The sequence below is a fragment of the Orcinus orca genome, chromosome 17 (assembly GCF_937001465.1).
Source record: "Orcinus orca chromosome 17, mOrcOrc1.1, whole genome shotgun sequence".
In the NCBI taxonomy this organism is placed as follows: Eukaryota; Metazoa; Chordata; class Mammalia; order Artiodactyla; family Delphinidae; genus Orcinus; species Orcinus orca.
The window spans coordinates 40,638,417-40,653,810 of record NC_064575.1 but is presented as its reverse complement, the minus strand read 5'-3'; the positions used below and the strand labels follow the sequence as shown (position 1 = coordinate 40,653,810).

Genomic DNA, 15,394 nt, shown 5'->3' with positions numbered 1-15,394 from the left:
TTTGTTAAATGAGTATAAGCATAAATTCTAATGTTGTCTTCCCATACCCCAGCACCACAGTAGATGCTCTGGTACCCAAATTTGGAGCCCATTAGAAATTCTAGAGCCTCCTACAGGGGGATTGCTGACTCCTGGAAGGAATCATAAAATACACAGTGAGCACTCATCTACCTTCCTCTCCATGATCAAAAGCTTCCATATAGCACTATACTGCAGAGAGGCCTTGTTACTTCTTTAAACTATATAATTTTCAGAAAAAGTTACCTTTTTAAAGATTAAAAGATTCAGTTACTCAAGGGGATGGGAATCTGTGTATACAAGAGGAAGTAATGTTGAACATTTGTGTTTTGTGTTTCTTTTGGTGTCCTGTATTATTAGGTCAGGATTTATCTTGAAGCACGTTCCCCCAACCTCACAAAAGGTTGATGAAAAAAATCAAAATACTATGTAAAGACAAGTATTTTGAGCCACTCCCCTGCCAAGTTAGTTAATCAATGAACTATAAGCTGACCCATTTGCAGAAAAAAAATTCTTAAGAACAGTTTTGAGCTCAGTGGAAGCATACTTTTTCATATTATTTAGTAAAATGTACCCAGTGGCATGGTCCCTGAAGATTCATTGTTGGATATTCCCAAATTATCTAATTTTTCTGAGTATGTTCATTCTCCTGGGAAGCTGTATTAACTTTTATGTTCAGAAAACATTTAAGAAACTTCAGATGACTGTCACTTGTTAAGTACCAGGAAATAGAAAACATTACATTTTTAATGTTTCTATGTTATATATACTTAGAAATGAAGATGATTTTTGTCTCCTTCACAAAAGCAAAACTCCCAAATGCTAATTTTTCAAGCTGAAATGCAAGTAAATATATGATTTAAAAATATGAAGTATTAATGCTTAGTAAGTAAATATATTATGGTCATAATTTTAATTGATGCAGTGGTTATCATCATAATCAAGTATGGTTTTATATTAATAGGAAATTTAAAATATAAATTTTGAATAGAAACAAATTGTGTGTGTGTGTGTGTGTACACATTCATGGGCACAAGTTATTTGATAAGAAGCCATAGAATGGGAAGATGGCTATGAGTATAAATATATGTTTGGGTATTATATAGATAAAAAATAATTTAAAACTGTCTCAACTGAAGAAAGACCCCATACCATGTAGTTGCATTACCAGTATAAACTAAAAGGAAATATCAGTACTGTAAAGTCATAATTTTCTCTAAAAATTGAGGAAAGTAAGATACAAGGATGTTAAATAACATCAAATTGATAATATAACAAAATGAGTACTTTTTGCCCTGAATTTAGTTATACCAGATATTTAGTTTAATACTATATTTCCTCATGGAATATTTCATTTTCTAAGTGGAAATAAATTTGGCCACTAATTTTAGTTTTGTTTCTTTCCATATATATGAAGAAAAATGAATATCCTGATGTTCCTTGGCCATTAAGATTTCGTATTCTGCATGAAATTGCACTAGGTGTAAATTACCTGCACAATATGAATCCTCCTCTACTTCATCATGACCTGAAGACTCAGAATATCTTATTGGATAATGAATTTCACGTTAAGGTAGTTACTTTTTTTTTAAAAAAAAAAAGCTTATCTGCATCCTTGTGTTTAATAGTTTTAAAGACTTTTTAGTTATTTCTTCTATCTTACCAATTTAATATCTCTGCCTTTTCCATAGCCCCTAATTCACTGCCACTTCTTCCTGCTGCAGTGAGTTAGTTATTCCTAGACTACAGACATTGGTAAAATTATGGTTCAAAATACAGTCATTCTGTTCTTAATTTAAATTGTCGATTATACCTTTGTTAACTTTTTATTTTGAAATTATTATAGATTCATAGATGGTTGCAAAGATAATACAAAGGAGTCCCATGTACCCTTCACCCAATTTCTGCCAGTGGTTACATCACATATAATTATAGTACTATTTCAAGACCAGGAATTTGTCAGTGGTACAATGCATGTATATAGTTCTGTATCACTTTATCATGTGTAAATTTGTGTAACCACCACAGCAATCAAGATATAGCACTACTCTATCACAAGAAAGATATCACTTATGCTACCCCTTTATAGTCATACCTTCTCCCCTCCATCATACCTAACTACTGTCAACCACTAACCTGTCTTCCATCTCTATAATTTTGTCATTTCGAGAATACTATATGAATGGAATCATACAGTGTGTGATATTGTGAGACTGCTTTGTTCACTTAGCATAATGCCTTTGAGATCCATTTAAGTTGTTGCTTGTGTCAACAGTTGGTTCCTTTTTCATTGGTGAATAGTATTCCATGGTATGGGTGTACAAAAGTTGTTTAACCATTCAGCTGTTGAGAGATATTTTGGTTATTTTTAGTCTTTGGCAATTACAATAAAGCTCCTATGAACAGTCCTGTGCAACTTTTTGAACAAACGTAAGTTTTCATTCCTCCTAGATGAATGCCCAAGAGTGTAACTGCTTGGTCATATGGTAAGCATATGTTTAGCTTTTTAAGAAACTACCTAGCTCCTTTCCACAGTGGCTGTACCGTTGTATGTTCCACCGGCAATGTATATAAGACCCAGCTTTTCTGCACCCTCACCAGCATTTGGTATTATCATAGTTTTTTATTCTAGCATTCTAATAGATGTATAGTGATATAGCACCATGGTCTTAATTTTCATTTTCCTATAATGTTGAATATTGTTATTTATTTATTTGCCATCTCTATATCCTTTTCAGTGAAACATCTCTTCATATCTTAAGACCATTTTCTACTTGGATTCTTTGCTTTTATACTATTGGGTTTTAAGAGTTCTATATAATTTTTAGATATAAGTCCTTAATCAGATATGTAGTTTGCAAAAATTTTCTGCCAATCCAAAGTTTGTTCTTTTCATCCTTTTAACAGGGTCTTTCACAGAGCAAAAGTTGTAATTTATTTCTTTTATGATCATGCTTTTGCTGTCATGTCTAAGCACTCTTCACGAAGCCACAGGTATTGCAGATTTACTTCTATGTTATCTTCTAAAAGTTCCATAGATTTATGTTTTACATTTAAATCTGTGATCTGTTTTGAATTAATTTTTTGCATAAAGCTTAAGATTTAGATACCTAAAGGCACCAGAGGAGTAGTGATTTCAGTTACCCTATATGTAACTGATGACAGCAAATAAAAAGCAGTTGCTGAGAAATTAATACTAAATGTAACTCACTTTATTTTTACATAGTATTTTGCTACACTTCAAATAATATACATAATTGAAGATTATTATAAGTATCCAAAAATGTTCAAATAAGTAATAAGGAAGTTGGAACAAAAGAAAAATAAATATAAAAAGTGTGAGAAAAGTTAAGTGAAAAAATAAACCTTTATTGAAGGCACTCCCTCTGCCTAGAATAAAATGGAAGGAAAAGGAAGAGAGAAGCAAGCTGCTGCCTCAATACTACTTAAAAAAAAGAGACAAATCTATTACATCAGTTATAGAACCATACAGGTAGAAGTGACTTATTCTAGTCCCCTAATCAGCTGGTCCTCTGAATCCTCACTACAACAATCCCTTATCTCCCAAGGCAGTTACCCTGTGACAAGAGAGTGTTTAAGATCCATAACTGAATGACTGTGACATTTTCTTATACGATCAACTCCTTCTCTGTTGCTTCCACTCATCGGTCCTAGTGATAAAGTGAGTTCAAAGTCCAATTTTATTTCCACCTGACAGTCCTTCTGAGATTTGAAGTTAGCTATAATCCCCTTACTTCTCACATACACTTTTCCCTTATACACATCTTTAGTTTCTTCAGCCAATTTCCTTATTACATAGGTTTTAATCCCAGGTGCTATCTAGATGCATCTGTGTTTAAATCTCTCTTAAATTTTGATCCTCAAAACTAATCAAAATACCCATATTACCTAACACAAGTTTGTGTGGCCAACACACAACTTGTGTGGCCAACACACTAGTGAGGTCAAACAAACCAAAATGTCAGAGTTTGGAGCAGAGAAAGGTTTATTGCAGGGCCAAGCAAGGAGAAGAGGTAGCTCATGCTGAAAAAACCCTAACTACCCAAAGGGTTTCAGCAAAGCATTTTTAAAGGCAAGGTGAGGAAGGGGCACACCTTGGGTATGTGGTCAGCTCTTGCACAAATTCTCTGATTGGTTGATGGTGGTCAATCCTTAGGTGCTAGAAGGTCTGGGGATTACATGCCCATGATCATCAAGTAGTTAATTTCTTCCATTTGTTGGTGGTTTTAGCATCTGAAAAACTCAGGAAATATGCATCAGATACTATTATCTAGGTACTTTAGAGAGGAGCTAAAGCAGTAGATATGTGGGGGGAGGTCTGTCCCAGGAAGGCCTCATAGGGTCCTGGTCAGTTACACCCTTGATGTGGTGTGATAAATGTAGAATCGTCCTTAAATACTTTACTTCGTATTCATAGTTCCTTACTAATTCGTCTTTTGGGGGGCAGTCCTATAACAACATTCAAGTTGGGCTCAGTGTCAACAAAAAACACTGAGAGGTTTTCTTTCTTTCTTTTTTTTAAATGTATTGTTACTTAAGTCATGTCTTCTTGTCATGTACTTCACAGGATATTTTCTGGACATCATCAAAGTTTATCTTGTTAGATTTGGGTGATAACTTCAGCTCTTAAGACCTTTTTGAATGTTTTTCTGTAGTCCAAGGATTTTTAACTTTGTCCTCCAGTTTTGTGTCATCTTCAAATTTAATTACTTTTTGTATCTTCAAGTCATGATTAACTATTAAGCAGTACAGAGCTCAAATCAGAGCTACACAACATGGTCTGAAAACCTCCTTTTAGGTCAATATCAATCCTTTTATTAATTAGGACTTTCGGAGAATAAGCATTCATTTTGTTTGGAATACTCCTAAAAGAGCTGTTATACAGCCCATATTTCTCCATTTTTTTCCATTAGAATATTACAAAAGTCCTTGCTTGACTGCTTTCCCAGGTGTCCTTGTTACCAAGTCCAAGTTCATACTGCTCACTGCAGGACAGGGCCAGTAAATCAACAGACGAGGTGTTGGGGCAAGGAATAGCAACTTTATTCAGAAAGCCGGTAGACCAAGAAGATGGTGGACTAGTGTCCCAAAGAACCACCTTACCCCAGCTAGAATTCAGACTAAAAGGGGAGAGGGTGTGGTTGGTTGTTGCAAATTTCTTGGAATCCTTTGTTCTTGCAGCAATCCATGTAGGTCAGATCTTGATGTTCCTGTAAACCTCCAACAAGACAAATGTAATTGTCTGTTCTGTAACTTTTTATCTCTGTATGAATAGAAAAGTGTTATACCCTTAAAGGTCAGAGCCTTGAGAATGGGCTGTCTTGTATATTTCAGGCTATAGGCAACATTCTTAAGTTGCAGCAAAAGCAATAGAATACGAAGGTTAAAGTAAAAGAAACAGATCCAATATGGAGTCAGATTTATTCTTCCTTGTTACATACTCATGACTTACTCCCTTTCCTTTTCTTCCTCATTATCACAGTGGCTTTCCCTGACAACCCACCTAGTTCCTCTGTGTCCTCATACCTTGATTAATGCTTCTCCATAGTATTTTTCACCATCTTACAAAACATTTTTTATTAATATGTTTATTGACCATCTTCCCAATTATAATATAATAAGCTTCACAAAGACTAAAATGTAGTCTGTTTTATTCACTGCCGCCTGCTAAGCATATGCGGTATAGAAGCATTCAATAAGTAGTTGTTGAATGAACAAATGAAGAATTCCAGATCTTCTATATATACCCAATAGGCCGGATAATTTAATAGTCAAGGATATTATTAAAGTACCTCAGAATGTTTTATAATATACAAACTGTTTTAACGTTTACTCTTTGACAGTAGTACTACTGACAAAAAAGGAAATGAGGTCTGTCTTTCCTTTATTAAGTATTTGAGGAGCAACGGTGTTGTGCTAGCCATCCCAAGTACTTGGGATATGTCACATGAGGTCTGAAATTGATCACTGGGCTAATATAATTTTTCATTAGTTCTTTCTGGCTCTTTTATCAATTACTCATAAAGTAACCCTTTCATTAAATTTTTAAACCTGGGATTAAGGATAGTCTCTGCCAATATATAGATTTGCAAAATCAATATTATTTTCCCTTTTTAAAAATCAGAATGACATTTACTTTTCTCGTATCCTGTAATACCTCTCCATCACCATGGAGGTATTCGCGAGTATTCTAACTAAACCTGAAATATATGTAAAATGACCTGAGATTTGTACTTTATAAACTTTTCAACCTCCTTGGACTTTATTTTCTTCATCTCAGTCCAGAAACCATTCTTGATACAGAAAACAGAAGCAAAGTAATAGGTGATGATGATCCCTACTTTCTCTTTTTCATTGATCAGTAGGGTAGCCATGGTCTTTCTTTGAAATAAATAGAATTTAAAATAGTTTGGCTTTGTGTGTTTTTTTTAACTTTTATTAGCTTTAGCACATACAAAACTGTGACCTTTCTAATACTATTCTTATAAATTATGATACTCTTTTATATGCATCCTGTGTGTCTCTACTTTTTATTTTATAAATGTCCCTTAAAAGTCAAAGTTTATCAGTGACTCATGAAAAAGTAACAGTTACCTGATCTACCTATCTTCTTGGAAGGGCCTTTAAATGAAGTGCAAAAAATCTTTTAAAACACTTAATGAAATTAAATGGAAACACACCTTGCTACAGTTTTTTGAAGTAAATTTTTTGAAGTAAATTTTTTGAAGTAAAATACTGGAATGCTAACCAGAAACATAGTATCTAAAAGAAAAATATACTACCAATTAAGATCAACCAGGACTTTTCTACTTTAAAAAGAATACATTCAATTTGTTTATCTGCTGGTCAGTATTAATTAGTGCACCTTAAATACAAATGAACCTGTGGTAGGCTTATTTGAAATAAATGTTTATATGTACCATGTTTGATTTCTCAGCTATTCTGTCCATCATGTGTGGAACTTCTAAGAATACTTAAAGTTATTCCTCATAGCTTCTTACTGATAACTTTATAAATTTACAGAAATGGATAGTACTATATAAATGAAAATAGCTATTCTGGTAGGGTAATAAGATTATGGATGATTTTTATGAATAGTGTGTTTTAATTTCCTCTAGTATTTTAATCTTTTTTTAAATTGAAGTATAGTTGATTTACAATATTATGTTAGTTTCAGGTGTACAGCAAAGTGATTCAGTTTTATATGTTTTTCAGATTATTTTCCTTTATAGGTTATTTTGAGATACTAAATATAGTTTCCTGTGCTAATACAGTAAATTCTTGTTGCTTTTATCATCTTTTTTAGCTAAAAAGAACCTTTACCTTTGAAATGCATGTTAAGATCTTGTATAGAATAGAAAAGTTCCTATCCTCTGTCTTCATTGCTGAATGATACCAGGACCCTCAAGAAATCATGGAACTTGTATTCCTCTCATCATATTCTTCACTTTTTTTTCTTCTCTGGAAGATCCAGATTTAATGAATCGTGTCTTTGGTATATGGTGTTTGTAATAGAGAAGGAGGACAAATATGGTTCCATGTGAAAGCCAAACTAAATTAGCTGATAAAGGGAATTCTGATTAAGTTTTCTAGGTGAGATTTAAGAACATAGATGAAGACCTTAGGTGAAGTGAAAGGAGCACATAAGGAAGCAAGCTCAGAATACATTTTCTCCAGCACTGTATTCAAACCAGTATTTAGCCCAGTAGTTTGCAATTTGTGGGTCAGGTATAAGATGGACCACATCCCAGTTTTTGTGTTTTTTTTTTAACATTTCTCACTGTGGCACAGAAATAAACTTTGCTTCTCATAGTGATGCTTATTATCCTAGCAGATGTGCAGCTGGAGTACTGTTTTTGCTTTTAGAGAATGAGTGGGAGGAATAAGAGTTTGTAGTGGCAAGTAGAAGTAAGTAGGATATACGGTGCCCCAGAGTCTTAATACCACCTCAAAGTGTATTAAAGGCCCAGAAACTATGTACTGTGCTTATTAGTATTGTATGAATAAGAGCAATCTTTAGAGGCTTATTCCCATGTACAAAACATTAATAATACTAATACACAGGGGTCATTTACTACGTGTCAGATACTGTTCTGAGTGCTTCACTTAGAATAACTAGTTTAATATCCTCAGTACAACCCTGTGTTATGTTATTATCCCCAGTTTAAAGATGGGTAATCTGAGGCACAGAGAAATTAGAAAACTTGTCCAAGGTTGCACAGCTAATTAAGGGGTAGAAGTGGAATGTAAATCTAAGTAATCAAGGCTCTAGAACCCATGTTCCAGAACACATATTATATTGCCTTTAGAAATCAATCCAGCTTATCTTTATGTAGTGGCACCATGTTTCCTCTTGGTCTTTTCTAATTATTTTTCTTAGACTTACCCTTTTATTATGATACTGTATGAAAGATTCATATAGGCTACCCCCTCCCTTTTTGGAGTGGGGCCATAATTTTTTTTAATCTCAAATTCATCTAAACACTAAATAACTTATTTCTTCTCTTAAAGCTAGTGAACATTTTAAGAGTTAAATGATTGAACCACAAATGGTGTGCTGGATAGAGCTCATTCCACTCTGTTGACTCCTAAATTGTACCTTGTGAAGATCTAAGTGATTTAAATTAAATGTCTTCAGAGTTTTCCTATACTCTTTTGTTCACTAAATATTGTTTCTGTTCTTACATTTTTGTCTCCCTTTTAAAAAAAAACATTGGAACGTTTTAGATACTTAGTTATAAGATATTGTGTATTGATAGTATCTGCACAAAATTTACAAGTGAAGTAAAACTGTAAAGGACATATCAAAAGTACAGAATGTTTGTCACTGATAATGCTTTAGGCACTCCTTGTCATGGACATAAATATGTTTTATATGCTAACTATACTATTGTTAACAGATATTCTTTTAGTGGTAGGCATAAATCATATAATAATGAGTTATACTATATTGGAATTTTACTTATTTCAAACTTTAAGGATACTATTTTTAGCACATTATAAATAAGAACATATAAACCTGAGTTGTAAACAATACCCAGTGACAATCGTATTAGATATGACTAGTTTAGCAGTTTTGTGAGGTATAGGTAAATTTTGAAAGCACATGATATAAAGCTACTTGTCACAAAAAGTGAAGTGTATATACTCATTCAGAATAAAAGGCAAAAATACTCCTGTTTAAGTTTTCAAAACTTAGTCTCTTTTAAAATTTGTAATATTATGCTGAACTTCAAGTCAGTTTATATTGCTTTTAGAGTTGTTGGGTTCAGCACTATGGAATCCAATTTGTTAAGAAACTAATAGACTATTATAGAAATAAAATATTAATATATATAGCATTTACTCTGGTCTCATGTCTAAATATAATAAATATAAACAAAAACAATTCTTGAACTTTTTTAAAGAGAAAATTTAAAAATTCAATTACTCTTTTCCCTTCCAGATTGCAGATCTTGGCTTATCAAAATGGCGCATGATGTCCCTCTCACAATCACGAAGTAGTAAATCTGCACCAGAAGGAGGGACAATTATCTATATGCCACCTGAAAACTATGAACCTGGACAAAAATCAAGGGCTACTATCAAGCATGATATATACAGGTACAGCATGTTACTTTTGCTCAGAGTTAACCTTGTCTAAAAAACAAGATTAATCAATCCGAATTTTGAAGCTACATTTTAAAAGTATGATTTTTATGCTTCTCTCATAAGTGTGGTGAAAATAAATTAGAGACAGTGGTTAATGTTTTTCATATTAAAGATGCCTTGCTTTGGGAGTTCCCTGGTGGCCTAGTGGTTAGGATCCTGGTTTTCACTGCCATGGCCCAGATTCAGTCCCTGGTCAGGGAACTGAGATCCCACAAGCTGTGTGGTGCAGCCAAAAAAAAAAATTAAAAATTAAAAACGTGAAAATAAAGATGCCTTACTTTTTTTTAATATTTATTTACTTATTTATTTGGTTGCAGCGGTGGGCTCCTTAGTTGCGGCACATGGGCTCCTGGGTTGCAGCATGCAGGCTCCTTAGTTGCAGAATGCATGTGGGATCTGGTTCTCTGACCAGGGATCAAACTCGGACCCCCTGCATTGGGAGCATGGAGTCTTAACCACTGCGCCACCAGGGAAGTCCTGATGCCTCGCCTTAAGCTACTTTTACATCCTTAAAAATTATTAAAGCATATCTTGTTGTCCTATCAATTTATAATATTCAAGGGTTTTTATCATATGTGACCTCGATAGGTGGAGGGAAACAGTGCAGTTAACATTTAACACTACCAAAATAGACAGTACTTACACCAGAAAAAGAGTCAATAGAATAGGGCTACATGAGACAGCCTTTTTTATTGCTCTTTATTTTGTATGAATAATAGAATCATGTAATTAAAGGGCATAGCTTATCTAGGTGTTAAAGAATCATCCACAAGTTATCCTTGCCTATAACTTCAAGTTCTTATTACAGTAATTTCCTAATTTTTCAAATTGAATTAATTCCCTTTCAAAACAAAACTGTATATGAATATTCATCATCTTGGTTCTATATAGTGATTCTTTAAGCAGCATTTCACTACATTATTACTTTAAAAAATGGTATCTCACAGTCAGCTTTTAAAATCAGTACCATTTTAGTTTATTATGAATAGTTTATAAAGTACTATATGTATATTTTTATCTTAAACAGCTATGCAGTTATCACATGGGAAGTCTTATCTAGAAAACAGCCTTTTGAAGGTAAGTGTACTTTGACTTCCTTATTCTAGGTGACATCATATTGGTAAGTCATACTCAGAACTATCTGAATAAAGATCACTTATTTTAAATCTGCCTAACAGTCATTTTGTGGAAAACACACTAGAAAAACAACAATTTGTCATTGTGAATCCACTGTATGATGGAAAGTACTGGATTAAGGATCAGAAAAATGTGTAGATTCTTCTTGTTCTGATAGTAATTAACTCTATTATAAGCCACTAAATCTCTTAAGTCCTCATTTTTTTAATCTGCAAACTAAGAATTTTGAATTCTTATTTCTAAGATTCATTCCAGCTATAAAATCGTTTGTATGAAAATTTAACTAGTGCTTCTTCTAAAGACCAGCAAATACTGAAGAATACTTTAAAAATTTTCTGATAATATTGTCTCTTTCTTTATTTTGAGGTTCATTTAGGTCAGTTTGCTGTGTAACAACCTCAGAATCTCAGTAGTTTACAAACTAAACATTTATTTTTCATTCACATTGGGTTATTAGTTGCTGTGGCCCTTCTTGGCTCTGCTAGGTTCTGCTCAGCTCTGCTGAGCTCTGTTTTACTCTGCTCTCTTCATACTCCATTGGCCAAATCAAATCACATGGCCAAGCCCAGAATTAAAGAGGTGAAGATATAAACTCCTCCCACGAGAGGCAGCAAGTCTGGCAATAGCTGGGATCTAAATATTCCTTTGACAGAAAGGGAAGTAATGAATTATTCCTAAGATTTTAAGATTCCCTCATGTTCATTTGGTTGGCTTTAATATATTAAATCATAATATATTTCTAATGAATGAAATATATTTGTTTTGACAGAAGTCACCAATCCTTTGCAGATTATGTATAGTGTGTCACAAGGACATCGACCTGACACTAATGAAGAAAGTTTGCCATTTGATATACCTCATCGAGCACTTATGATCTCTCTAATAGAAAGTGGATGGGCACAAAATCCAGATGAAAGACCGTCTTTCTTAAGTTAGTGTACAGTTTTAATCTGGGCCTTTTGAATTACAAAAATAACAAATACGCTGTAAATAAAATATTCCTTGAACAACTACGAAAGTTAGCTGACAAGCTCAAAGTTTTTTTTTTCTAATTCAAAGTTGTTTTTATTTTATGAGATGAGATTGAAGTGGTAAGGAGAGGCTGTTGACTATCATCATAAAAAGGTTAGAAATTTATTCCAAGTACAATGGAAAGCCATTAAAGTGAGTTTTTCAGGGAAATAACATGATTAAATTTAGGTTTAGGAGATATCACTCACTGCTATGTATAAAATTGATTGGAGAAGGGCAAGAGTAGAATTTCCAGACCAATCCTGGAGATCAAAAAATCAGATAGAATTAAGATTTATTTCAGAAGTAGAATGAATCATCACCTAAATGTAAACATAGAAGAAAATCTTCATGATCTTGGGTTAAGCAAAGAGCTCTTATATATGACATCAGAAACAAGACCTATTAAAAAAATTCTTTGATAATTGAACTTCAAAAAAATTGAAAAATTTTACACTTCAGAAGATGCTATAGAAAATGAAAAGAAAGCTGTAGACTGGGAATCTTCTTTCCAACTAAAAAAAGAAAACCAAATATATTTTCCATTCAAAACTTATGTCTAGTGCTCATCAGCATTGTATTTAAAAAAATCAAAAGTTGCTATAATAATGGATTAACATCTTATCTCTTATCTCCCAGAACCATGTAATAGGGTGTGTGTGTGTGTGTGTGTGTGTGTGTGTGTGTATGTATGTGTATATATATGTACATATATGTGTGTATGTATTGGCTTGGCCAAAAAGTTTGTTTGGCTTCTTCTATAAGATCTTACAAAAACCTGTACGAACTTTTTGGCCATCCCAATACATATCTCCTTTGTCCCCAGTGCCACTTCCAAACTATAATTTCTTCTCCATTCCCTAAAGACTCTAGCTCTTCTGAAGATCATGCCATTAGGCAGTACTTCTCTACAAACTTCCTGGTTTTTCGCTATTGTTCATTGCAGAACAATGGCTTTTGGCTTACTTACTTCTACATCCTGCATTGATCAGTGCTGCTGAATATTTGAGAGGAGTGCTCTGCGGATCTCTGGAGTTCTCTGTGTACTTCTCCTCTTTGGTGCTCTGTCCTATAAACTCTATCTGCCTCCGTCTACCCTAACTCCCAGCCCTGTCTCTTCAACTCTGAGCTTCCTCTGGGCCCCGCCTTACTTCTCTACCCTGTAGTATAGCTGGAAACTCTCCCAAGGCAGTTAGCTTGGGTAGTCAGGCTGTCATAAGGCTGACCTCAGTTGTTTCCTATCACTTAGAGATCACTGTCCTTTGTTGCCTGATATCTAGTGTCTTGAAAACCACTGTTTCATGCATTTTGTCTGGCTAATGGTTGTTTAAGGCAGGAGGGTGAATTGGTCCTTGTTTCTTCATCTTGGCCAGAAATGGAATTCATTGGTTTCTCTTTAAATTAATGGCTAAAACTAGGCACTAAACTCTACTTAGCAATTCTGTTATGTTTCTCAAATACATGTACTATTCCATTCTCATATATCACCTGTTCTTAAGTTGTGGTGCAGGGACCTCTGGAGGTGGGGTTGGTTCCTGAGACTTTTCTAAGTGGTTCACAAAATCAAAACTTTTCAAAATAATAAATATTAAGGTATTGTTTTCCCTTTTTACTCTCATCCTCTGGAAAAATCTTTCCAGAGACTAAATTAAGTATGATGATATCATTGCTCCAACGGATAATGGAATGTGTTTTCATATACTCTGATGTGTTAAAATTTTCTGTTTTAATCTAATGTAGTAAATATCAATAGATATGACCAACATATACAAAAGCTCTTAATAATTTTGAAGAGTTCTGAGACCCAAAAGTTTGCAAATTACAGACTAGATGATCATCTTGTACTACTGTAGGAGATGCGTAAGTCCCATACTTCATGTTTCCAAAGTGAAGATGAAATTCCATTTCAATCCCTAAGAAGGAAAGCATGGAAGGAACATTTCTAGTCCTATCTGCCCCTCAGCACTCCTCCTCCTCATTTGTTAGTTTTAGAGAAAAAGCAAGCGTACTTATCTAGTCCCTTCTCAGTTTTCTCCTCCTTTTAGAAGTAAGCTTGTCTAAAGGATGCACACATTTTATGCTTCCCCATATGGAAGCAGGTGAGGCCTGTAGCTGAGTGAGTAAAACTGTCAACTGAAGGGACAAAGTGTTACTAAGCCCATATGCTACAGATCTAAAAAGGGACAGATTCCAATTAGCTTTATCAGTAATAAAGGTGATGTTTTGATCATCATCTCTCATTATTGTGTGGCTTTTCTTAATAGATTCTGAACTTAGGAAGACAAGACAGGGGTAATGCATATTGTACCTTATCTTCCCTTCTTAAACCTCCTACACCCTATGTTCTGTATTTCTTTTGAGCATTGAGAAAGTAGAAACCATGAGAGAGAACTCCCTCGTAGTTCCACTACCAGATCTATAAACTTAGTTGTACTTGACCTGTCTTTCCTGCTTTATCTCTTTTACAGTGGGAAAAAAGTGTTCTTACACAATTGTAAACAGTATTACTTGTGCTCTGGATGCCATTCCCTTACTCTCTTCAACATTCTGTTCTTTATATTCTCTCTCTGCTCTTGCATTGCCAATCTCTGCCTGTCTACTGGATCGTTCATCTGTCATACAGATCTATGCTATTATTATATCCTGTCTTTATATAGGAAAAAAATTCTTGACCCCATATCATCCTTCAGCTACCACCTCATTTTTCTACTCCCATTTAGATCTAAACACCTTGTAGGAATTGTCCATACTTATTGTCTCTACTTCTTCACCTCTAATTCAATTTTTAACAAACTTCCATCAGTCTTCTGTTTTCATATCTCCACTAAAGCTGCATTTGTTCAAGTTACCAAGGATGGCAATTTTGGAAAATACTGCTTATCTTACTTGGCCTCTCAGCAGATTAGATATGGCTGACTCTTCCCTCCTTGAAACGTTCCCTCTGATACCTTCCAAGATACAAGAGACCATACTCCCTATTATCCTCTCTTCCTCTACCTCTTTTTTCTTCCTCTGCTCAATTTCTAACTGTTGGAATGCCTCAGAGCTCTAATATGGGTCCTTTACTGTTTGCCATCTGTACTTTCCCCCTAGATGATCCAGACCAGATCATGGCTTTTATACCATGTATATGTTAGTGACGCTCAGTTTTATATCTAGAGCCCTGGCCTCTCCCTTAAGCAACAGGTCCATATATTACTGTAGTGATAGTGGTAATTATGATTGTTTCTACTCATTGGCTATTATGAATCATGCTGCTATGACTGTTCATGTGCAAGTCTGTGTGTGAACATATATGTTTTCATTTCTCTCAGGTAACTACCTGAGTGGAATTGCTTGGTTGTATGGTTGTATGGGGACTAGTGCCTGTGTTCTGGTGGATGAGGCTGGATCTTGTCTTTCTGGTGGGCAGGTCCACGTCTGGTGGTGTGTTTTGGGGTGTCTGTGGACTCGTTATTATTTGAGGCAGTCTCTGTGCTAATGGGTGGGGTTGTGTTCCTGTCTTGCTAGTTGTTTGGCATAGAATGTCCAGCACTGTAGCTTGGTAGTCATTGAG

General features: G+C 34.5%; 1 protein-coding gene across 4 annotated transcripts in view; it reads left to right on the top strand.

The window, feature by feature from the left end:
* Positions 1–15,394, top strand: part of LOC125961594 (receptor-interacting serine/threonine-protein kinase 2) — a 29,895-nt gene that overhangs the window by 6,202 nt on the left and 8,299 nt on the right. The window contains exons 3-7 of one of the 4 annotated variants that reach the window (XR_007472470.1): positions 1,436–1,591; positions 2,470–2,504; positions 2,926–3,012; positions 9,485–9,642; positions 10,718–10,860. Coding sequence is in view for 3 of the 4 variants with exons in the window: in XM_049700292.1 (XP_049556249.1) it covers positions 1,436–1,591; positions 9,485–9,642; positions 10,718–10,767; positions 11,597–11,763 (531 nt within the window). In the remaining variant the exon portion in view is untranslated. Of the gene's footprint in view, positions 1–1,435; positions 1,592–2,469; positions 2,505–2,925; positions 3,013–9,484; positions 9,643–10,717; positions 10,861–11,596; positions 11,850–15,394 lie in introns of those variants that run through there. The other 3 variants (XM_049700292.1, XM_049700293.1, XM_049700294.1) reach the window with 3 other exon arrangements.